Here is a 26,553-nt window from a genome sequence, read left to right on the forward strand (position 1 = left end):
TTCCATCTTCCTACAACTTGACTTCTTTTAAGAGGGAAGTTTGAAGACATTTGTCCCTGGCTTTTGGCAAACTCTTTCAGTTTTTTTTAGGGAACCTGTAGTTCTAATATTTTGTCCCTGGCAGTTTTCCCTCGAGTTAAAAAAAAAAAAAAAAAAAAAAAAAAAAAATATATATATATATATATATATATATATATATATATATATATATATATATATATATATATATATATATATATATATATTCTTACTAGGTAAAAAATGTTGTTTTTAATTTTCATTAGTAAGTAAAAAAACAAGTATATTAATTTTATTTATTTGTAAGTAAAGAAAGTAGAAAAGAAAAAATAAAGTAAGCTGATTTCTTTTTTATTTTCGTTTTTTCTTCCTTTCTTTTATTTTAATTTGATTTTCATCATTTGCACTTTTCTTTCATTTATTTAATTTTTATTTTCAGTCAATGAGTCTGACCACCACCACCACCACTGAAAGAAGACCCATTTCTAAGCCACACAAGCAGTGACCAAATCGTGAGTGAGCACTGGTGATGACACATCACTACTGCAACCACCAAGAAACCACACAGTGCAACAACTGCCCGAGGAACACACACCACCACTGAACTGTTAGCAGCTTCACAACACAGCTGGTGGTGAGATGCAGCCACCACCACCATTACTGCTGCTGTGGTGGTGTGGTGAATGCAGAACACTCCCTCCTTCCCTCTTGGCTGAGCTGTAGTGGATGCTGTCATGCTGTGGACAAGAAGAGCTGGTAGAGAGTTACCTTACACACACACAAATTGATAAATGGAATGGACCAAGTGGACAATGAGTATCTGATCCTGAGAGAAGAATATGCCAGTCGAAGCACAAGATCGCATAGTAAGAAGCTGAGGAAGGGAAGATGTGTAAGAGATATTAAAAAGCATAGTTTCCTGAAAAGATGTGTTGAGACGTGGAACAGTTTGAATGAAGAAGTAGTGTCTGCAACGAGTGTGCATACTTTTAAAGTAAGATTGGATAAGTGTAGATATGGAGACGGGGCCACACGAGCATAAAGCCCAGGCCCTGTAAAACTACAACTAGGTAAATACACACACACACAGAGAGAGAAAGAGAGAGCGAGCCTTGTGTGAAAACAGCCCCCAAGAGAAGCATTACAGCAGGCGTTGGAACCTGCATTGATCTAGACCACATGTACATGGGGCTAGGGGGCCATAGGATTCACCTGTCTCCAAAATGAGCAAGATTTGGGTACCGTATAGAATAGAAAATAGAGGAAGAGAAGGAAGGAACTAGATAGCGCTGCCAGACATACGGGATCAAAACAAATGCCATGTTTTGTGCTTATCGAAATACCAGTTGGCTTGAAGAGACTGGGTAATAATAACCCAAACTAGGAATTTTCTGGATTTAGAGAGGAAAGGTAACATGAAGAGGCTGATAAACATGGAAAGGGAGATAAGATACATGAAGGTGATGTCAAGTATGATGGAAAAACAAGACAATAAAAGAAAACACTGAACTAAAAGTGAAATTAGAGGAATGTGAGAAAGTAAGAGAGAATCAAGAGATGAAGGAGGAGATGCAAGAGATAGAAAAACAAAACGACACACTAAAGGCTACATGTTGCAACTATGAAGAATCCTTAACCCCTTCAGTACTATGACGTGTTTCCATATTCATTCTGGTTACTATTTGGTGATTTTATACAGCTTCAGAAACTTATGTGGGGATTAAAATAGTGAAGACTGTGGCTATTGATCCTCTAACATCCATAGACCCTATCTGATATCAATGAAATGGTCTAATTGTACCCAAAACTCCAGGTAAAAATGCATCTCAGTACTGAAGGGGTTAAGGAGCCTACAGAACAAACTACAGGAAGGGGAGGATAAAGTGGAGAGTGGAATGGGTGAAAGCAAATCGGAATAATGAAATGTCTGGAAACTGAACAGGAAAGAAAGTTAAGTTTTCAGAGGTATTAAGGAAACAAATACAAGAAAAGACAAAAGATGCTGTTATACAAGTAATTAACCCCCTCAGTACTGAGACATATTTTTACCTTGATTTTTGGGTATGATTAGACTATTTTATTTGCATTAGGGAATATTTGTAGAGATCAAAAGCTTAATGGCCGCTGTCTTTACTATCTTAATCCCAACATAAGTTTCTGAAGCTGTATAAAATCACCAAATAGTAACAAGAATGAATATGAAAACGTGTCCTAGTACTGAAGGGGTTAAGGAGAAGGAAGATCTAGTGAGGGATACAGTGGATAAGAGGAAATGTTTCTGAATTTTTGGGATGAAGGAAAAAAATCCAAACAAGTTCATGAGAGAGCGAGAAGAGAGAGAATTGGCCAAAACCATTATCAAACAAGTCCAGGACAGCACACAGGAGTTAGACCAGGAAGTGGAGGAAAGTGATTAGGTTGGGAAGGTTTAGTGAAAGGGAAAAAAGACTAATGAAAGTGAAAATGAGATTGCAGGTGGCAGTGGAGGAGATTATGATAAGAAAAGGGAACGTACTGAATTTAAGGATAGATATATGAATAAAAAGAGATATGAACCTGGAAGAGAGGGAGAAGGAGACAAACAGACAGACAGACTCTTGCTGGTGTTGTAAGACATTCACACACACACAAAAAAAAAACTGTGCTGAAACAATAATACAAATCACTACCATCAAAGTATCCTATGAAGTCTTCTGTAAGCATTAAAAAAAAAAAAAAGAATATATAATATACACAGCATTAAAAATACAAAAAATCAAAATCTTTTACTTAACACTAGACAGGCTACAATGGTTGTCAAAAATAAAAACCACTATTCCCTCCTACACATGGCCAGCTCACCATTGCAGCGTGCCAGTCACCAGTATATGTGTGACGGCGTGTAGTGGTGCTGTGTGGTGCATGCCTCACCTTGTCAGTGCAGCAGCAGCAGCAGCAGCATGGACTCACGCAAGCATTCAAACAATGACTTTCTCACCAACCTCTGACAGGGAGCTTTGCATCCTCCCGCTCTGAACTCTGGTGCATCACTAAGCACGCGGTGGCATAGTGGATTAGGTGGCGAGTGTGGGATTGGGCAGACGTCCATGCATGGGTTTGAATCCCACCATGAGCTGCCCTGAAACTTTGTCATTTGCCGAGAGGTTTAAAGTTACCTACATGTCACCATGATACCCAGGTTCTAGATGGAGGTGTAATTGCCTTACACCAAAGATGCACTTGGGCACTACAATAAACAAAATTGCCTGCGCCGCTAACGGGTGGAAGCTGAACAGCGCTTCCCATACTCTTCAAGTGAACCTACAAGCACCATAGGCCATAAAAAAAAAAAAAAAAATTAGAGGAGCCCCACAATGCTCCTGATGCAGCCTTGTGTTGAAGCTGCCGTTCAACACACCAGTGCAACACTGTGTGCATCATGATGCAAAGTGTGTATGGGCCTTAAGGAATACAAAAAGTGAGAGAGTAAGGGACATAAGCAACATAAGCTCTGTCCATCCAGCAAGTGAGTGAGTGATACATGGTTTGCCAGTGAACAGTGAACAGAGAACAGCTGCATGCCTCACCTGTGTCAGTGCAGCAGCAGCAAGCCCACATTGACAGGACACACTGCACACACTGAAATGCTGACCTTCACCTCCATGTCCTTTCTCTCACAGTCACCACCACCACCACAGTCCTTTAGGATCTTCACAGCCAGCCAGCCACATGCATGGTTTTCTCACCACTGCAGCCTCACACCTCCATGCCTGTAATGGTGATGGTTAAGTACCATAAGTGGTGGTCTGTCTGTCTACCTGCCTGTCTTTTAAAAGGTGTATCTAGTACCACAGTGACTGACAATGTCCTTAGTTTTGATTCTGACATGGTACTTGCACTGCCAGGTTAGGTAATGGAATAAGGTATTACTACTACAATCACCTCCAACACTTATGTTTTCACTCTTACTTCCACTTACTTACTTACTTGCTTGCTTGCCTGCCATCTTGACCCCCCCATGTCCTGCTGGAGATGGAGAGCCTTGGTGACACCCTCGGGAGACCGGTTCCCACTGAAGGCGTGCTTCACCTGGCTGTGCTGAGGAGGAAAGGCTGGAAGGTCAGGCCAAGGTCAGGAGGAGGCAACAGGAGAGAAAAAAGAAGAAACACACTGCCCACCACCACCACCAAATACTTCAACAGGCATGAGTGTGGCCCCACCGGTCCACACAACACACCACCTCAAAAGTGGATCTTCACATGCCGGGCAATGTCACTCTTAGTCTTGAAACACTTGCCACAAACATCACACTTGAACTCCCTCAAGCCAGTGTGTCTGAAGACATGTCTGTCAAGACTACTAATGGTAAGAAATTTTTTGCCACACTTCCCACACTCATAATTTCTAACACCACTGTGTGTCAGGGTGTGTGTGGTGAGGTTAGCCTTTGTGATGAATTTCTTGCCACATTCCAGACACTCATAATTTCTAATACCACTGTGTGTCATGATGTGTATGGTGAGACTACCCTTTGTGGTGAATTTCCTTCCACACTCTCCACACTCATAATTTCTAACACCACTGTGTGTCAGGGTGTGTCTGTTGAGGTTACCCTTTGTAGTGAATTTCTTTTCACATTCCAGACACTCATAATTCCAACCACTGTGTCTCAGGGTGTGTGTAGTGAGGCTACCCTTTGTGGTGAATTTCTTTCCACATTTCAGACACTCATAATTTCTAACACCACTGTGTGTCAAGATGTGTGTGGTGAGGTTAACCTTTGTGATGAATTGCATTCCACATTCCAGACACTCATAATTTCTAACACCACTGTGTGTCAGGGTGTGTTGTCTAAGCCCTTCTCTGGATTTAAAAGTTTTATCACATTGCTGACACACAAACTTTCTCTCTCCTCTATGGGTGGAGCTGCCTGCCTCCAGGTCATTCTTGCCACCATGCCTGGACCTCCCCACACCTGAGGCAGACTGCTGCTGCTGCTGCCTGGCCTCACCCCTCCACTGCAGCACTGCTCCTGGCACAACACACCACGAACAATCCTGCAGGATCCCTCTGGGAAGCCAGCTGGAGGGAGCCATGTCGAGCACCTGGCCTGGACACCTGCAACAACAGTAATGGTGAGGACACTGAGAGCCACTGGCTAGGACCAACAGCAATAATTCTGAGGAAATTAAAGGCCCACCTGAGTACCAGACTCCTCTGTGAATGCCAAAGAGTAAAACCAAACTTTAGAGGACAAGTGTTTTGGAACCTCTGTCTTCAAGTAACAGGAAGGTGGAAACACTGAAGCAGGCAGGGAGTCCCAGAGTGTACTACTGAAAAGGATGAATGATTGAGGGTCCTGGTTGGCTCTTGCATTAGCAAGGTGGACAGAGTAGGGATGAGGGAAGGGAGGTATGCAGTTAACAAGCCCAGAAGAGCAGCTGGCATAAAAAATAGTAGAAGATATGACATTCCAAGGCTGCCTTTACCGCAGGGATGAAAAGGAGTCAATTTCTTCTGAAACTGTCAGAAAACTAATGACCTACTTATCAGGCTTAATAATGACAAAGATCAATAATGAGCCAGATAGAGCCAAAACTCCAAGTCATCTTACTATACAGGGGATCCTTGTGATTTGACCATTCGCAGTTCAAATTATTGCCAATTTGAACTTGGTTAATTAATACCCAATCTTGAAGGTTCAACCGACTGACTTGTCAATTCTACATTCATACCTCGCACACTACCCATCTGGTTAACCCCTTCAGTACCATGACACCTCTTCATATTCATTCTGGTTACTATGAGGTAATTTTATACAGCTTCAGAAACTCATGTGGGGATTTAAATAACAAAGACTCTGGACCATTAATCTTCTGACCTCCATAGACCCTTCCTAATGTAAATTAAATAATCTAATCACACCAAAAAAAAAACAATGGTAAAAATGCGTCCCAGTACTGAAGGGGTTAAATCCACCGCCACCCCAACTTCACTGCCATCCTGCCAGGTGGAAGTGTAAAGCAACGCTGCCTTGTGCGTTGCTCAAGGCGGCGTCACACTAACACTTGTCCATTAACTTTTTCTGTCAACGTTCATCGATGCTGGTCGTCACACACAAGCTCGCTTCTGCCTTTGTTGCGTTTGTCAACTGTAAAAAAACATGGCGGCCCTTTCACCTCAAGCAAGCCATTGCTATTTTTTTGTTGCTATTTTTGGCCCTTAATGCTCCCTATGAGGAACTCTTCAGACAGCTTTGTCTGCTCATAAACAACAGAGCTGCTCATCTTGGCCAGTTGTTCCTTGGAAGAGAAGCCTTGGAACGTCGCAGTCCCAGACAAATGTAAACAAACAACTGTACTACTTTCCACTATTAGGCTAGGACAAAAAATATATATATACAAATATATTTACATCTACTTATCAAGATTCTATTGATTTGAGATTATAGCATCATTCCAATTAACAAGAAAATTAATTTTATTATAAGTGTTAATTAGAAACCATAGATCTTAATTTGATTAAAAATTGACGCTAGATGAAAACATGCATTTAGTCTGACTCAAGACGACAGAAAGCCACCTCCAGCCCCAGCCCTAACAAGCACAATTTCCTGCCTTTCAAAGATAAGCTTGAGCTTATAAGAAAGTGTGAGGCAGGTATAGCTCACAGTGTCGTTGCAGCGCAAATGTGTGTCCCTGGATCAACAGTATCAACAATTTGGAAGAACAGGGACAAGTACCGCCAGACCGCTGCATCATGCAAGTGTTTTTATTTCCAGCAATGTACTGTACAGCTCCCTAATGTGTTTAATAAAAAAAAGTTAGATATAAATGAAGCCTTTAATAGTACTGATTTAGTCTAAGTTAGTGTTTTCTAGAGGTAATAGTGATGTTTTGAGGGGGTCTAAGCTGGAGGTTGGTCCCTATCCCGCCTAATTCTTAAGTATCTTATGGGAAAAATTGCTTCACGATTCAAATAAACGCTGATTCAACAAATGAAAAACTGCCCTAACCCCGTCGAATTGCAAAGATTCCCTGTATTTTGCAAAATCAAGTTTACTGTATACTAAATGGTGGCCCACATGGACAAGGCTAGGCTGTTGTCTTGCTAGAAATGCACTTGAAGCATTTCAACAAAATCCTGTTTGTCATGAGTCGTGACACTAGACAACACACTGAAGCGGCAAGCATGAGGAAGACTTCCCAGTGCCATCATGATCCATGCCACCATCAACACACAGGTGAGTCATGACACTACACAACACACTGAAGCGGCACGCATGAGGAGGACTTAGCATTGTCATCATGATCCATGCCACCACCAACATACACATACTAAATCAATACCAACATGAACAGTGTATGTGTGATATTTGCAGGATTTGTGTCAAGATAATTTTGAAACCCATTTTCTTGCATTAACTTATAATACAATGATATTGGGAGGACAACAGTTTATATATGCTTACTATCTTGAGCAACAGAGAAGGCCAAGAAAAGGCCAAAATCATTGGCCTGTAGACCTAAATTTTTGAAGGCCAACATTCCTCTTAAAGGTCAAATTGGCCTTTTAAGGCCTAACCTGACAACTCTGCCACCAACCAACCAGAAACTGTGTGTCATGCACTAAATGTGGTGGCCTGTGCATCATCCATCAGAATCAGTCACAATGTATTGACTCAAGTTAGAGGCGGCAGGTGTTCCTTGTCGTCACTAGTCACTAAAAATAAAGTTTTTTCGCCCAGGAGGCATTTCCTTAATGTTTACAGGCATTCTTGTGCTGATCTTTGTATTTACTCACTTATAACAAGGCTGTATCTTACATTAAGGACACACCAAACTCATGTGTATATCACACACAATTATCATAGAAAAGAACATAGAAAAAAAACTGTTGAAATTTTGTTCCCTTGAAAAATCCTTAAAAAAATCTGTGTTGTATATGTCAAGTCTCAAGTGATACTTGTATAACAGTTTAGTAGAGCACTGAATGAAGTAGATCACAGGTAGAAAGGAAGCACTCTGCTATCACAGTGTTTGAGTTGAAAGGCCAAGAGTTCCTACTGGACCACCTGCGTACACACTGGACACAGTGGACAAGTGGGCACACACTGATTTGAAGCATATTTCTCTCAACAATGAGTAACAATATTTACAAACACTGCACCACATAAAACTACAGCCATTCCTGCAAATCATCACTCTAAGCAGGACAAGCCTCTCAAATCTGAAGGAAGACTACAATCACAGGAAGGGAATTTTCAATGTTTTTTTTTTTCGTACCTATTGGACACTTTACCCTAGTCCAGAAAATCACACAGCACACTGGATAGTTGAGTATGTAATGCAGATTTGAAACTGTCGAGTGATTCAAGTTTTTACAACTGCATCATCATCATCATCATCATTTTCATTTAACATTCACATTTTCTCATTTAGGACCAGCGATGATTGCTTTCCACAAGTGTCAATACTGTGCCATATGTTCTATTTCCAACATATTCATATCCTCCATCACACACTCCCTCCACCCTTCCTTGGCCTTTCATCAGCCATCAGCCTCCAACCCTCACCTCCTCTAGCTCCCTCAACACCCCTCCCTCCACCCTTCCTTGGCCTTTCATCAGCTGTCAGCCTCCAACCCTCACCTCCTCCAGCTCCCTCAACACCTCTCCCTCCATCTTTCCTTGGCCTTTCATCAGCCGTCAGCCTCCAACCCTCACCTCCTCCAGCTCCCTCAACACCACTCCCTTTACCCTTCACACCTGTCTTAACAATCTCAGTCTTCTCTTCCTCAGCTCAACACAGAGGTCTTTAACTCCACACATCACTGCTGGACCTCCCATCTTGCCACCTCTCTCCTGCCGTGTATCTCAGCATCAGGAAGAGAACTCCATGGATACAATTTCATTACTGAAAAATCTAGCTCTGCAATCAACAGCAGGGAACCACTGGACCACCCTAAATCTATGACCCCTTGTTGCCATCTCAAGTGATAGTTGGAACAAGTCATGTGATTTTATGACACCTAGATCAGTGCGAGGCAGTAAATTTGATTCATGTTATTGACACAATAGTCAGAATAAGCAGAGTAAGGGCCAAGAAGGTTCCAGTCTGTTGTGCCACACTGGAAACAAATAACCACACATTTGGAAGCATTGATTGAGAGGCCTCAGGACTGAGCTGTGGAAACAATGTTGTTAATATGCTGTTGCACTGTACTGTGATCCATTAATGTGGAAAGAATAAGGGACAATATTTAACAAATATAAGAAAAGTAAAGGATCAAGTACAGATTCCTGGGGAACTCCACTTAGTACTGTCTCCTGAGAACTGGAGACTGCTGATACTGAAACACTCATAGATCGACAAGTTAAAGCATCAATAATCCAACCCAATAAGTTGTCCAATACCTAATGAGGACAGTTTAGCCATTAACACCTGAAGGTTGACCATGTTGAATACTTTCTTCAAATCAAGTAAGATAAGATCACAAACATATCCAGAATTTAGCCGTTAGTTTATGGCATCGTAAGTTAGCAATACATACAGTGGTGCATTGGAATACAAACTTAATCCATTCAAAATTTTGTTCTTACTCCAAAGCCTCAAAATACATGTATTCTTATGGAAGGAATTATAATTCATTCCAAACCACCTCCTAAGACCAAAAAAATTCAATTTTCCACCTAATTTCTTACTTTTTGCATACTATTACTATATACTACTACTACTATTATTATGCTATAACTATAAAAGATAGGAAAATAAAGCAGGAAAGTAACCAAAATGTAATATAATGAAAATTCAACTTCTCTTGGTCAGAAGCAAGCCTCACCACATCCTCCTCATGTGACTCCATCAAGCCAGCACCACACACTCTTATATAAGCCAATGAGTTTTTCTTTGATATGCTGCATTCATTAAGGAAAACAAATCAGGGAAGTAAGCAAATTGTAATGTGAAAATTCAACTTCTTCGTGGTCAGGAACAAGCATCAGCGTTTCCTGGTCAAGACGGCCCCGGACCACAACAGCCCTCCCCGACGGCCCGTGTTTACCATGACAACCCCACACCAAATTTTAGGTTATTTACCTCTTATTTCTTTCATTATGTTAACACGTTAACCGCAGATGGCAACTCAGCGTTCCTGAGATAGTGTTTTGTAGTATGGAGCGTTAAAAACCATAATGTATTGGTACGCCGGTGTACTGTACCTTGCGCATATGGTGCATATATGTATCTAGGGTGTAACACGACTTTCCGTAAATACTGAAAGAGGTGAGAGAACAGGCATTTTTAAACAGAAAATGTTATATGCACATATGCATTTTAAGGTTTTGTTTACCCGTAAGATGATTTTAAAATTTGTGTTTCTTATGAGGTGATGACGAATGTTGGTGGCTGGCTCACTGCAGCAGCCGGAGGTGCCACTTGGCTAAATACTGAATGTTTTAATAGAATGTTTTGCAATCTTACATTTAAGACAGATTGTATCAACAACTATGCAATTTATTGATAAACATTACACCATAACATTATTGCAGTGACTAAAAGTAAGCACTCCTGTACACTACTACGTGGTACACTACCTATCACTGGGTGAGGAAGGATGGGGAGGGATGGGGGAGTGGGGAGTGACTGATTTATTAATACAATCTGTCTTAGTATAAGATGCTCTATTAACAAGTATAATTTAAAACCACCTTATGAGTAAAAAAGAAACTGAGGCCGCCGTGGTCTGTAGTGTGGGGCCGTCGTGGTAAACATGGGGCTGTGGGGGCCGTTGTGGAGGGCCATCATGGTCAGGGGCCGTCTTGACCATGACCCAGCGTCAACACACCCTCCTCAGCTGACTCCATCAAGCCAGCACTACACTCTTATCTAAACCAATAACAATTCCAATATTGTCATGCATCATAATATGTTTCTGAACTGCTTACTTATCCACGGAAATTCATGTATATCTTATATCTCACCAAGAAATACATAAAAATGATAAAACACAGCGTACTGACATAAGTGCTCTCACCATCCTCACGCTTGGCGCCCTCACACCTACACAAACATATCCTTGTAAAAGCTGATACATGATTGGCTAAGTGTCCACCACCTTGAAAACAATGGGCCAATGACAGGCCCTGATATATGATAGGTAGCCTCAAGCATAAACAAACTGTGCGGCATAAAGGAGCGCTGCTTCTGAAAAGCGCCAAGATCATGCCTGAAAGGCTCTAATGTAAGAGCCACGATCAAGCCTGACGGGCTATAAGAGTTAAGGCTTTTAATTCATCAGTTGAATACTCTCTCTTTCCCTGAGATCTTCTAGAACCTTCCATACGTCTGTCTGTACGTCTCGTGACCATGTGTGCTGCTACGCTAGGCAATGATCTTAATAACTAAAAACACTTAATATTATTATCCCCGGCACTACAAAACAACAACAAGCAAACAACTGCAAACAACACACCTGAGGCAGTGAGGCAGCGTGGTGCCCCAGCATGCAGTCAGCTGATTGCACAGTGCTGCGCGCAATCTATTACCCGTGTTTGTTATTGTTCACACTCCAAAGCAAAGTTCGTCCTCCAATGCAAAAAAAAAAAAAAAAAAAAAAAAAAAAAAATCGTAATCCAAGTTGTTCGTACTCAAAAGCATTCATACTCCAAGGTACCACTGTAGTTGGTCTTCAACAGAGCTATTCTTACAAAACCCAAACTGGTTATTAGAAATGAAGTTACTGTCAAGATAAAGTTGGTTAACAATCAGTCTTTTAAACATCTTACACCACACACGGTGATATGAATAAAACCGACCCAGGGAAACGCCAACCAGTTGCTCTGGCACGATAAGCATTGTAAATTTTGCGCCACCACTCACCACCAACACAGTGCCAGTCCTCACTGAACAACATATGAGCAACAGGCTTCCGTTAACACGCAGTCTGTGTTTACAGGACAAAAATTTATTTTTGGATGTCTGATAATATTTTCAGGGTTCTCGTGTAATGTTGAATGTCGGTGAATGTGACGTGATTATTTTAAGTTAAGTTTCATTACAATATTTAGCCACATTGACATGCTTGTGAGTGAAGTGAAGGGAGTCCTTTTGAAGTGGATGTCATGGCACCGTTGTGAAAAAAATATATGGTGAAGGGAAACACCAACAAAAAATATACCAGGAAACACCAATCCTTGAAATTTTGAATGTTTTGAAATATTTGGAAAAGCATAACAAAAAGTGACTGGTTATGTGTATTAGCAAATAAATATTGGTGGTGAACTGGTGCATCTTTCTTTCCTCCGCATGAAGTCATCTTCCACCAGTGACACCTTTCTTTGCCTTCCCTGCCACTTTGGATGAAGCATCTGTCGAGCCAAGACAGTGTGAAGGTATCCTGTAAAGGGGGGGGCCTTTACTTGCTGTCAACATGTACATCGAGGAGTGCAGTTGCCTACAGACTAAAGTATTTGTATGTAATTACTCTATAAGTTCTTCAAATATACTTTAAGATGTTCAAACTTCCCTCTCTGGTACAAATAGCTCTTCAAAATTCTTTATCTTTTTTCCCCGGACAGGTTTTTAGTATGATTTTTGTCTGAAGTTAATTTTGTTTTGTCCAATAAATGATATTTTTGAAGTGCTCATCTTTCCTCTCATCACTTAATAATGATGGAAGGTGGCTCAGGTTATCATATATGTTGATTTTAAGTGCAAAAAACTACTTTTTTGTCTTACGAGCTTCAGATATACAAGTTGGTGTTCCCCCACACCTAGGGCGGTGAGGGAACACCCACCCCTTCGCGCCGGATGTTAAAAAAGCCCGCCTGTATGATATACGGGTGGTAGTGCCGCGCGCCCGAGCGCGGGAAACTCGTGCAAGTTTGTCATACTTGTCTTTGTGTATTATGCTGCTATTTTTTAGTCACTATATCGCCTTCGAAGAGGAGTGGACGCTTCTCTCTTCGGAGAGAGAGAGAGAGAGAGAGAGAGAGAGAGAGAGAGAGAGAGAGAGAGAGAGAGAGAGAGAGAGAGAGAGAGAGAGAGAGAGAGAGAGAGAGAGAGAGTGACATTTGCTAATATTTTAGACACAAGCGGGACGCATGTAGCTTATCTTTGAGAGGAAGAGGGGAGGGAGGTAAGGAGAGGGAAACGAAGGGAGAGGAGAGAGAGAGAGAGAGAGAGAGAGAGAGAGAGAGAGAGAGAGAGAGAGAGAGAGAGAGAGATTAGAAAATTTGTTTTTGTATTTGTGTGTGTGTGTGTGTTTCACTTTCACTGTTTGATCTGCTGCAGTCTCTGACGAGACAGCCAGACGTTACCCTACGGAACGAGCTCAGAGCTCATTGTTTCCGATCTTCGGATAGGCCTGAGACCAGGCACACACCACACACCGGGACAACAAGGTCACAACTCCTCGATTTACATCCCATACCTACTCACTGCTAGGTGAACAGGGGCTACACGTGAAAGGAGACACACCCAAATATCTTCACCCGGCCGGGGAATCGAACGCCGGTCATCTGGCTTGTGAAGCCAGCGCTCTAACCACTGAGCTACCGGGCCGTGTGTGTGTGTGTGTGTGTGTGTGTGGCTTCAGTAACTTACTGGATGATATTGGTAGAAGAATCACCCAACGCAGCGGGGAGCCTCGAGAGACAGGTTGGCTGCGGCAACGCATCAGCCTTGCTGTAGCGCGGGGCAACGCAGCTGCCATCTGCGGGCCCCATTAGTTGCCGAAAGGCCCACTATAAATCATATTTTGTACCCATATGTATAAATAGTAAAGTTGTTTTGCCTGAATGATTGCCTATGTGTGTGTGTGTGTGTGTGTGTGTGTTTTCACGAATGTTACAAGGCGGGACGCATGTAACTTATCTTTCGAGGAGAGGGGAGGAGGAAGGAGATGGGGAGGGAGGAAAGGTGAGAGAGAGAGAGAGAGAGAGAGAGAGAGAGAGAGAGAGAGAGATGGGAACAGTCTATGCCATTGGGTAATTTTAGACACAAGGCGGGACGGGACGCATGTAGCTTATCTTTAGTGATTGGTGGAAACAAGGATGGTGGGAGGAGCAAGGACAGCATACGGCGTGTGTAGTTGGTATCCAACACACTATACGGGACAACTGAACTGAAGAAAGCTCAGAAAAGAAATATGACGCCTACGTAGGCGTCACCGTATTTGCTACTGGGGCTTCATGACGCCCACATAGGCGTCACCGTATTGAAGGGGTTAATGTCTGAGTTGAGGATTTGTGCCCATCCCGCATGTGGGCCATGTTGTGTTGCTTGTTTAGATCAGTTTGCATTCTCTCACCTACAACATGGAATTTTTATGCAGGTTTTTCAACTAAGAGGTCGGTGTTTACCCACATCACCCTAGACGGTAAGACCTATTGGAAGACAGTGGTGGGTCTTGTCTGGTGCCTTCTTTTAAAAATAGAAATTGTCAAAGATTGTTTCCATGCTAGAGGTAAAGTATGTTAGATTGTTTCCATGCCAGAAGTAAAGTATGCTAAGTCACTGACACACTTACCATGAATTCCCTCAGGACCCATACTTGAGTTACCACCTAAAGATGAAGGAACATAAAGTTCGTCCTTTGGGTTAAAGTCTATATTGCTGAAGGTTCCAGAAAATTGCTGGTGAGGAGCTGGATTAGGTGGAGCATCCCAAAACACAGACAGACAAGAACGCCTGCATCAAACATTCTGCCAGAGGTTCATGATACCTGAGGCAGACCTGAGGGGGCCCACAGAGGGTTGGCATACCGTCTTGCTTTTTATGTAGGAGTCAGTGTTCAGGAGACTCTTTAAGGCAGTCCACACGGATCTGCTCATATTCTATCAGGACTGTGATTTGTGAGTCAGAGATCATAATACCCAAGGCAGACCTGAGGGAGCCCACAGAGGGTTAGCATACCTTCTTGCTTCTTTTGTAGGAATGTAAGTGTTCAGGAGACTCTTTAAGGCAGTCCACATGGATCTGCTCATATTCTATCAGGACTGTGATTTCATAAGCTTGATACTGGTGGTTCTCAACAGTAACCCCTTTACTACCATGACGTGTTTTCATATTTATTCTATTTACTATTTGGCAATTTTATACAGCTTCAGAAACTTATTTGGGGATTTAAATAGTGAAGACCATGTGCATTAATCTTCTGGCCTCCATAGATCCTTTCTAATGTAAATAAAATCGTCTAATCACACCACAAAGTCATGGTAAAAATGCGTCCCAGTACTGAAGAGATTAAAGTTGTTCAAAGCATCAAGAGCAATGGTAGAATTTCTTCCCAGTTGTGATCTTAACTGTTTATACTCATTCCAACACATTTGCTTTGGTCTGATTTTTCCTTTGGGGGATTTGAAAGAGGTAGAAGTGTAGCAGGATTAGTAGAACTGGGAGTGTAAGTAATGAGTATATTGTTGACCCTTGCTACCTCAGACTAACAGGGTAAAGGTTGCTCTGAAATATGCGAATGTCTAATTTATACAAATGGGGGCCACCGTGGTACAGTGCTTTGGGATACGAGGGGTCTCCAAGCGCATGGGTTCGAATCCTGTCCACGGTCTGAGTGTAGGTTGGGCTTCCTCACTCGGGGCAACGGTTTCCTTGCGGGTAGGCTTTGAGATAGTACCCAAAAGTATCCCCTTTAGCCCAGAAATTCCGTGAAAAGCCCACATGGTATTAAAAAAAAAAAACCCTGTCCTTCCCCCCAAACCCATTCCCCCCAAAATGGTAGGTGGGCAGTTCAACTCAGAGTTTATTAGGGCAGTGCAGAATTTATTTTTTGAATTACTGTCTCTCGGAAACCTTCAGTCCTTAACTTACCAGATGGTGTTGTTTGTTTTGTGATAGTGAAATACCCATCATCAGGAAGCCACCTTTAAATGTGTCATGGTGTTACATCATAGGATGACTCACACCCTACAACATGATGTATCACTTAATGCTTGTGTCCATGCAAAAAAAATTTATACGAATATTTTTCTATTAATAACTTTCAACCTTTGGTGTGTGTATTTACCTAGTTGTATTTACTTAGTTGTAGTTTTACAGGGCCTGGGCTTTATGCTTGTGTGGCCCCGTCTCCATATCTACAATCCAATTTTTCTTTAAAACTATGTACACTCTTTGCTGACACCACTTCCTCACTCAAACTGTTCCAAGTCTCAACACATCTTTGCGGGAAACTAAATTTTTTAACATCTCTCAGACATCTTCCCTTCCTTAGTTTCTTACTATGCGATCTTGTGCTTCTAATGTCATATTCTTCTCTCAGGATTAGTTTTTCATTATCCACTTGATCCATTCCGTTAATCAATTTATAAACTTGTATCAGATCCCCTCTCTCTCTTCTCTGTTCCAAGGTTGGTAGATCCATAGCTTTTAGTCTCTCCTCATATGTCATCCCTTTAAATTCTGGAACCATTCTTGTAGCCATTTTTGTAGTCTCTCCAATTTTCTTATGTGTTTCTTTTATGGGGTCCACACAACTCCTGCATATTCCAATCTAGGTCTTATTTTAGTACTTATCAATTTCTTCATCATTTCTTTGTCCATATAGTGAAATGCTAATCCAATATTCCTTAGCAAATTATACGTCTCTCTGAAAATTCTATCAATATGGCTTACCGGTTGATTATTTTCTTCCATTGTCACTCCCAAGTCCTTTTCCTTTTTTACTTTTTCTAGTTCTACTCCATCTCCCATCTTATAGATTCCCACTGGTCGTCTTTCACTTTTCCCATTTCCATGACATGGCTTTTGTCCACATTGAATTCCATCTCCCATTTTTTGCTCCATTTCCAGATCTTGTTTAAGTCTTCCTGTAGTATTTCACAATCCTCTTTTTGTTTAATGACTCTGCACAGTTTCGCATCGTCCATAAACAGATTTATGTAGCTGTTCACTCCCTCTGGCATGTCATTTATATATACGAGAAAAAGTATTGGCGCCAATACTGACCCCTGTGGCACTCCGCTGTCTACTGTTCTCCACTTGGACTTCATATCTTTAACTATCGTCCTTATTTCTCTCCGTTTCTCAAGTAATTTTTCATCCATCTCAATGTGCTTCCTTTTAAGCCACCCTTCTCCTCTAACTTCCATAGTAATCTTTCATGTGGCACTTTATCAAATGCCTTTTTAAATCTAAATAAATACAGTCAACCCATCCCTCTCTCTCTTGTACTTTATCAACTATTCTAGAGTAGAAACTCAATAAATTTGTTACACATGACCGACCTTTTCTAAAACCAAATTGGCTATTTGATAATAATTTGTTGTCTTCAAGAAACTCAATCCATTGTTTCTTTATTATTCTTTCACACATCTTGCATATTACACTAGTTAGTGATACTGGTCTGTAATTTAAAGGTTCTTCCTGTGTGTGTGTGTGTGTGTGTGTGTGTGTGTGTGTGTGTGTGTGTGTGTGTGTGTGTGTGTGTGTGTGTGTGTGTGTGTGTGTGTGTGTCTCACTCAGTGGCTCAGTGCGTGGCCAGGCGTCAAGAGGGGTTATGCATCATTTAGCTTTACTTTTTCAGAAATAACTCTTTACAGGGATAAATTGACGAGAAATAAAATCAGAAACTTCAAGAAGAGACGAGAACAAGAAATAAATGTATAATTGCAAGACAGCTGTGGCTGACAGCTGGACCTTAAACCCCTCACCTCCCCTCCATCATGTGTGTTATCTCCCTCTCCGAGACCTTTGCCTCACCCCACACCCCACTTCTTTATCCTCTCTCTATCATAAGACTGCTATGATCTTTTCAAACTTTTTTTCTCACTACCTTCATCATCACAACTATACATCACATAACTCTCACAATAACACCATTACAAAAGATTATTTTGCAACAAAGGTATAAAGCTGAACAAGACAGTAATAATCACTTCACTGTATCATTATCTCACTTCAACACACTAATAACGACACAGAGAGTGTCGTGTTCAGTAGTAAAATAGCAGATTGCCGTGACGCTGCTGATGGCGCCTTCCCAACACTCAGGTACAAGTGAATAATATTGTCTAGAGAAGCAGTGATCTGATGCATTATCATCCTATCATGCTCCAGGAAGTCATGTGTGAAAATAGCAAAACAGGGACAAAATTATGAAAAATCTTTAGGGAACAAATATCTCAAAAAATGTTTTTTTACACTTCAAAAATTTTGACAAAATTGGTATAAACTCTGATTGACTTTTGTTTGATATCATTTTAAACAAACACTAAAATGCCATTTTTAGGTTGGAATAAGATTTTTGATAACGTCAATAGAAACCAAGATAAAGGAAAGTAAAAAAAAGCTTTTGAAAAAAAAAGACAAGCAGTTCATCTCGGACATTAGTCCCTGGGTTGGTCAGAGTCCGACTCCTCACAAAATCCAACTCATCGTGGTCCGAGTTACTGAGGTTCAACAGTATTTAGAGTTTCAGGAAACCTGTGAAGCATTTCATTAGTAACACGTCACAAAAATTCAAACAGAGTCCATGACTACTTCACAGCAGATTTTGGTGCCACACTGATGACGCTTCTGTTATTTTGATGATGAAGCGAGAAGTGACCTTGTGTTTCCTGGACATTGTGGCTGGTATTGTACTAGTGACGGTGATGGTAATAGTGTGTGTGTGTGTGTGTGTGTGTGTGTGTGTGTGTGTGTGTGTGTGTGTGTGTGTGTGTGTGTGTGTGTGTGTGTGTGTGTGTATTTACCTAGTTGTAGTTTTACAGGGCCTGGGCTTTATGCTCGTGTGGTCCAGTCTCCATATCTACACTTATCCAATTTTTCTTTAAAATTACACTCTTTGCTGACACCACTTCCTCACTCAAACTGTTCCAAGTCTCAACACATCTTTGCGGAAACTAAATTTTTAACATCTCTCAGACATCGTCCCTTCCTCAGTTTCTTACTATGCGATCTTGTGCTTCTAAAGTCATATTCTTCTCTCAGGATCAGTTTCTCATTATCCACTTCATCCATTCCGTTAATCAATTTATAAACTTGTATCAGATCCTCTCTCTCTTCTCTGCTCCAAGGTTGGTAGATCCATTGCCTTTAGTCTCTCCTCATATGTCATCCCTTTAAATTCTGGAACCATTCTTGTAGCCATTTTTGTAGTCTCTCTAATTTTCTTATGTGTTTCTTTTATGGGGAGTCCACACAACTCCTGCATATTCCAATCTAGGTCTTATTTTAGTACTTATCAATTTCTTCATCATTTCCTTGTCCATATAGTGAAATGCTACTCCAATATTCCTTAGCAAATTATACGTCTCTCTGAAAATTCTATCAATATGGCTTACCGGTTGATTATTTTCTTCCATTGTCACTCCCAAGTCCTTTTCCTTTTTTACTTTTTCTAGTTCTACTCCATCTCCCATCTTATAGATTCCCACTGGTCGTCTTTCACTTTTTCCCATTTCCATGACATGGCTTTTGTCCACATTGAATTCCATCTCCCATTTTTTGCTCCATTTCCAGATCTTGTTTAAGTCTTCCTGTAGTATTTCACAATCCTCTTTTTGTTTAATGACTCTGCACAGTTTCGCATCGTCCGCAAACAGATTTATGTAGCTGTTCACTCCCTCTGGCATGTCATTTATATATACGAGAAAAAGTATTGGTGCCAATACTGACCCCTGTGGCACTCCGCTGTCTACTGTTCTCCACTTGGACTTCATATCTTTAACTATCGTCCTTATTTCTCTCCCCCTTAAGTAATTCTTCATCCATCTCAATGTGCTTCCTTTTAAGCCACCCTTCTCCTCTAACTTCCATAGTAATCTTTCATGTGGCACTTTATCAAAAGCCTTTTTTAGATCTAAATAAATACAGTCAACCCATCCCTCTCTCTCTTGTACTTTATCAACTATTCTAGAGTAGAAACTCAATAAATTTGTCACACATGACCGACCTTTTCTAAAACCAAATTGGCTATTTGATAATATTTTGTTGTCTTCAAGAAACTCAATCCATTGCTTCTTTATTACTTTTTCACACATCTTGCATATTACACTAGTTAGTGATACCGGTCTGTAATTTAAAGGTGTGTGTGTGTGTGTGTGTATTTACCTAGTTGTAGTTTTACAGGGCCTGGGCTTTATGCTCGTGTGGCCCCGTCTCCATATCTACACTTATCCAATTTTCCTTTAAAACTATGTACACTCTACTGACACCATTTCCTCACTCAAACTGTTCCACGTCTCAACACATCTTTGCGGGAAACTATATTTTTTAACATCTCTCAGACATCTTCCTCTTCTCAGCTTTTTATTATGCGATCTTGTGCTTCGAATGTCATATTCTTCTCTCAGGATCAGTTTCTCATTATCCACTTGGTCCATTCTGTTGATCAATTTATAAACTGGTACAAGTTTATTTGTTTGATTAGTGGATGTGTTCAAGTGTGTGTGTGTGTGTGTGTGTGTGTGTGTGTGTGTGTGTGTGTGTGTGTGTATTTACCTAATTGTATTTACCTAATTGTAACATACGGAAAAGAGCTATGCTCGTGTTGTCCCGTCTCCATATCTATTAATGTCCAGCTTTTCTTAAAATCATGAATATTCCTTGCGTTGACCACTTCCACGTCTAAACTATTCCATGCTTCCACCCTTCTATGAGGAAGCTATATTTTTTCACATCTCTCCTATAAGTGGCCATTTTTAGTTTTTTCCCATGCCCTCTCGACATTCTTTCATTCCACATACACAGATCTTCCCTATCCATTTTTCCATGCCAATCATCACTCTGTATATTGCTATCAGGTCTCCCCTTTCTCTTCTGTTTTCCAGGGTCGGAAGTTGCATTCTTTTCAGTCTGTCTTCATAAGTCAAATCTCTTAAGTCAGGCACCATTTTGTTGCAGCCCTCTGTACTTTCTCTAGTTTCCTTATGTGTTTCTTTAAGTTCGGAGCCCACTGTATTGTTGCATATTCAAGCCTCGGTCTTATCATTGCAGTAATTATTTTCTTCATCATTTCTTCATCTAAATATACGAACGCCACTCTTATGTTCCTCAATAAGTGTGTGTGTGTGTGTGTGTGTGTGAAATTGACATATGTCACTTTGTGGTGTCCGTTCTCCTTCTGATAGTGACTCTGAGTGTGACATGACCATTCAGAGTGAATTACAAGGGTCATATGATAATGGCACTCAAACAGGAGTGACTACTGGTGGAAGGACCAATGTAAGCTAACCCCACAACATTACAAGTGCAGGTAACTCTTGATTTATACCTGTTTAGTTTCCAGGTTTTTGTTAATATGAGATTGAAAAAATATTATAATGAATTAAATTAGCGCGATCTGTTTGCTTATACACGATTTGGACCATATCCCACATCCCTCCTGTTATCTAGTATTTCTTAGGAGAATTACAAGTTTGTTTTACGCCAATTTTGAAATACGCTATGCCTCTTGGAACACATCTATCGTGTAAATCGAGTTACCTGTGCACGAAAACCTTGATGCAGCGGAAGGAGTTGGTAAGAGCACACATCGCTGAGTCACTATCGAAGAAGTTAACCACTTCAACATGATGGCATGTATCGAGGCACTGGTGACATATCCGATGACGGGCACGTTGCGTCACGGCTGCTTTCTGCTAAGATGGTACGTTTACTTTCCCCGACACTGTATGAGAAGTCTCGGAATGTAGGTCGTACATGATACAACGGCATGCTTGACTTTCACCATCATTACAACAGTGTACGACTCTCTTATATCAGGGTAAGTACTGATGTGCCACGCTGGAAACAACTATTTTATTTTTTCATTTTTCTATGGTATCAGTAGATTAGGTTACCACATAAATAAACGTTTTCTTTCGTTTGTCATCTTTCGAAAATGGCCGTGAGAAAACAAACTATCATTATTTCTGTAAAATTTGAAAGGATTTATTTCTTATTGTATGTGCCCATTATGATAAACCACTCACAATCATTACTTCTATGGTGAGAGAGAGAGAGAGAGAGAGAGAGAGAGAGAGAGAGAGAGAGAGAGAGAGAGAGAGAGAGAGAGAGAGAGAGAGAGAGAGAGAGAGAGAGAGAGAGAGAGAGAGAGAGAGAGAGAGAGAGAGAGAGAGAGAGAGAGAGAGAGAGAGAGAGAGAGAGAGAGAGAGAGAGAGAGAGAGAGAGAGAGAGAGAGAGAGAGAGAGAGAGAGAGAGAGAGAGAGAGAGAGAGAGAGAGAGAGAGAGAGAGAGAGAGAGAGAGAGAGAGAGAGAGAGAGAGAGAGAGAGAGAGAGAGAGAGAGAGAGAGCTGCCTCTGAAACAGGTATCTCCTCCCCTTCAGCCCGGATATGGCGCCAGGAGCCTTTTTCTGTTGCCTGTAGTGGAGAGGCTAAGAAACACAGTGGTGAGCCTCTTCTAGTTAATTACCACCTAACCTAACCTAGCTTAACAGGGCCCTGTCTCCCTTCAAACCCTCAAAATGTCACCGTCTCTCAGGGATGCTAACCAGTCCTAACCTAACTTTGAATAATATTGTTTGATTAATCCCTTCAGTACTGGGGCACATTTTTACCTTGAGATTTGTGTACGATTAGACCATTTTGTTGACATCAAGAAGGGTCTATGGAGGTCAGAAGATTAATGGCCACAGTCTTCACTATTTTAATCACCACATTTTTACCTTGAGATTTTTTGTTGACATCAAGAAGGAGGTCAGAAGATTAATGGCCACAGTCTTCACTAAATCACCACAAGTTTCTGAAGATGTGTAAAATCACCAAATAGTCACCATATGGAAACACGTCATGGTACTAAAGGGGTTAAAGACAAAAAATGAGAAACACTATAGTCTGTTCACATAAGTCTGAGCCGTGAAGCCGAGCCTCATTTGAAAGGAGGCCGCTGATTGGCTGGCCCCCTCTCTCACTCACCTTGTGTTGAAAGGCTGCGTCACAAATGCTTTGTGGTACATGCTTTTGTTTTATGCGTTATATCTCATCTTATACACATAACAGACAGTTTCTGTTGGTACCGTTACACTCAACAGTAAATGCAGAAGCTTTGATACTCGGGAAAAACAATTAATAAGCAACTATAAAAAGTTTTAGCGAGTTGAAGTGGAAAACTTTTGCACATCTTTATAACACGGTTTACTTATCATCATATCCTTTGGATATATTTAAAGGAATGCTGTTATAAATGATTGCATTTCATAAAAGAATGTCTCCTGAACGGTATGCAACTTCCAAATTATAATTAAAAGATAATGTAAGCGAATTACACAATTATTTATGGGAAAGTATGACTCTCGAGGAAGGGCACGGAGGAGTGGTCGCAGTGGGAGCGTAATCCAGTTATAACTGGATCAAGATGAACCAGTAGTGTGTCTTCCCTGGCGGCACTCCGCTGTATCCTTCCTCGTGAGTCATACTTTCCCATAAATAATTCTCTATTTCGCTTACATTATCTTTAACTATATTTTGAAGTTGCATACCGTTCAGAGACATTCTTTATGAAATGCAATCATTTATAACAGCATTCCTTTAAATATATCCAAAGGATATGATGATAAGTAAACCGTGTTATAAAGATGTCGCGAAAAGTTTTCCACTTCAACTCGCTAAAACTTTTTATAGTTGCTTATTAATTGTTTTTCCCCGAGTATCAAAGCTTCTGCATTTACTGTTGAGTGTAACGGTACCAACAGAAACTGTCTGTTATGTGTATAAGATGAGATATAACGCATAAAACAAAAGCATGTACCACAAAGCATTTGTGACGCAGCCTTTCAACACAAGGTGAGTGAGAGAGGGGGCCAGCCAATCAGCAGCCTCCTTTCAAATGAGGCTCGGCTTCACGGCTCAGACTTATGTGAACAGACTATAGTGCTGTCTGCTGTTCAAGGGGTCATTATGTCACACTACTGCCCCAGGATTAGGTCCGGGGAATTTTCAGGGGAAGTGTCAGCTGTCAGCCCAGTGACGGGATCCTTTCTCTTTAGTAGTGCTAATTTACCAAAGTGAGTTAGTTCTCACCCTGGTCAAATACTCACACAACCTCTACACGCAACAAACAAACAAACAACCCAAGTCAACCTTACATTACTGGTATTGCAGTACTCTTACACCAACACCAGCATGGCTTTTGTCACCCTTGTTATCTGATAAGGCTTTTAATTCTGAGTAATTTGAACCCATTCACACACGTTGCAAATTGTTTGTAATGTTGATGAATAAAAAAAAAATACTACTTTGTGGAGAGCGACCTGTGTGATGGACTGCTGGGCACTGAGGAATGGCATTCCATGTATGTGTAGCCACACTGGTGAATCGTACCAACAGCACCGCCTTGACGATTCTTAAATAAACTCCCCTGAGGGCACTGCACTTTTTTTTTTTTGGGGGGGGCCAGGGTGGAGGAGAGAGATATTTAGTAAAATTTGCCCCCCTAAAAAAAGTCTATGGAACCCCTTAGCTTAAAACTAACTGGAGGACTGCACCCCCCCACCTTCTCTTGTGTCTTTACCCTAACCTAACCAAACCTAACCTAATTGTCTTCTAGCAGGAGGGGCTGTGACCCCCAAGACTAGCAGGGGGGCTGCATCCTCCACACCCACCCTAGGATCTTTACCCTAACTTAAACGTCTTCTAACATGGGGGGCTGTGCTCCCCCAGATGCCCCCATACTAGCTGGGGGGCTGCACCTATCAAACAACCCCCATAGGGTCTTACACTGATCTTTTTTTTTTTTTTTACAAGCAAGAGGGAGAACTGGCAAGGGCAACACAATATTATTAAGCCCACTGTGACTGTGACTGCAGTTTCTGTAAAAGATTTGGAAGAATTAGCTAAAAGTCAGGGACACATGTCTTGACACCTCTCCTAACCTAAACATCTTCTAGCAGAGGAATTGCGTCCCCCCAGACCCCTCTAGGCTAAACTAATTGCGGGATGCATCCCCCCGACCCCACCATAGGATCTTTATCCTAACCTCAATGTCTTTTAGCAGTGGGAGCTGCATCCCCCTAGATCCCTCCAAGGACCTCCACGTGACAGTGGCAGCACGATCATCACCACTGGAACACACACACAACTCTCCTTGCTGGCGCGCGGCCTGACAAGCTTCAGCACTGTGGACTTAATATTTGGAAGGCCCCTACCAAACTTTGAGGGGTTGCTGGCATCACTGTATCAACTTACCGTATTAGGAAGGAACTATGGAGATAAAAGATTAATGGCAGGGTCTTTAGTATCCTAATCCCTACATAAGATGAAGAAGCTGTATAACATCGCTAAACAGTAATCAGAATGAATGAGAACGCGTCATGGTAGTGAAGGGGTTAAATGACAACCACTCACGTCTCTCTCTTCTTTACCTTTGTCTGGCCGTGTGTCGCCTTCCTCTCTCTCCTCCCAAGCCTCCTCTGGTCACATCTCTCCCTTCTCCCTCCCTCAGCAGGCCGGCAGGAGGAAAGGGTGAGAAGAACGCTTGATAACTGTGTCAGGAGGTGTGCGGCGTGTCGTGTCACACAGTCCAGCTGATGGTCAGGACTCAGAAGTAATGCTTTCACAACGGCACTCCCTCATTCCTTCCACGATCTACTTTTTTTTTTGTCTAGTTTTCTTCGTTTCTTTTCTTTTCTCTGATTTTCCAGAAATTATTTAAGGTTGTATTCTTTTCTACATTTACATTGTCAAATGAAAAATCTTGATCTTGATCTTGATTTTGATTCTTGCCGCCTTTTTTCTTTTATCTCCTACAAGATCTTGATCTTGATCTTAATCTTGATTCTACAGGTGTCCCAGAATTTCTCCTGAGGCAGGCCTTAGTATCGGCAGCTCCTGTAGGGGATAAAAAAAAAAAAAAAAAAAAAAGGCGGCAAGAACCTAAACCAGACACCATCCTTAATACTACTAATCCCTGCATCTGGCACTCCACATTCTCTCCAGGAACTCCTTGACAGCTTCTATCATCCTTTCACTCGTGTCTCCACACAGTCCCAGCAGCAACACCATCCATTCCCTTCCAGTCTTCTCCACCCTGGCATCCCCCAGTTCCCTCAGCACCACTTGCATCATCTCATTTCTGTCTCTGGCATACTTCACACACTCCAGCATCACATGCTCCACCGTCTCGTCCTCTCCCATGTCACACATCTGGCACACTTTGCTGCGGGACTCTGACCATCTGTAACTCCTTGCATTCACATTCATGCACTGTGCCCTAGCTCGGAAGAGGAGGTCACCCCCCAGGCTGCCATCATACCACTTTTCATACATTGGGGCCTCTTTCTCCCTATACCACTCCAGAGTACTCTTTTGTTCCATCCTAGTCCTCCATTCGCTCAGTCCAATACACTTCACCCTTCTGTCTATCTCTCTTCCACTTCCTTACATCCCAGTCTGGGCCCTCTCCATTTCCAACAATCATGCTCCAGTCACTCTCAACATGCTTCCCTCAACTCGCTGGAACGCCCAACTAGTTTCCAGACCACTCTTCACTACCATCCTGACACACTTCTTCCCCCACCTGCTATTCCTAACATTCCATAGAAACACCTTCCTAACTATTCTTGCATCATTCATTCGTTCTAGCCTAGCCTTGAATCTCAGT

At 41.6% G+C, this 26,553-nt stretch overlaps 2 protein-coding genes across 3 annotated transcripts in view; one reads left to right on the forward strand and one right to left on the reverse strand.

The window, feature by feature from the left end:
• Positions 1 to 1,533, forward strand: part of LOC123500348 (peroxisome assembly protein 12-like) — a 41,156-nt gene extending 39,623 nt beyond the window's left edge. For both annotated transcript variants that reach the window (XM_045249052.1, XM_045249054.1), the window contains exon 9: positions 458 to 1,533. The gene's annotated coding sequence lies outside the window, so the exon portion shown is untranslated. The remainder of the gene's footprint in view (positions 1 to 457) is intronic.
• On the reverse strand, positions 417 to 25,515 carry LOC123500349 (oocyte zinc finger protein XlCOF19-like). Its single transcript, XM_045249055.1, has 4 exons — positions 25,316 to 25,515; positions 3,985 to 5,115; positions 3,585 to 3,767; positions 417 to 755 (listed from the first exon to the last, which is right to left on the reverse strand). Exon 2 carries the CDS (start codon positions 5,091 to 5,093, stop codon positions 4,239 to 4,241), a length of 855 nt encoding a protein of 284 aa, XP_045104990.1. The 5' UTR covers positions 5,094 to 5,115; positions 25,316 to 25,515; the 3' UTR covers positions 417 to 755; positions 3,585 to 3,767; positions 3,985 to 4,238.
• Positions 25,516 to 26,553: the final 1,038 nt, after the last annotated feature.

Source organism: Portunus trituberculatus, unplaced genomic scaffold, assembly GCF_017591435.1.
Source record: "Portunus trituberculatus isolate SZX2019 unplaced genomic scaffold, ASM1759143v1 PGA_scaffold_205__4_contigs__length_1045770, whole genome shotgun sequence".
In the NCBI taxonomy this organism is placed as follows: domain Eukaryota; kingdom Metazoa; phylum Arthropoda; class Malacostraca; order Decapoda; family Portunidae; genus Portunus; species Portunus trituberculatus.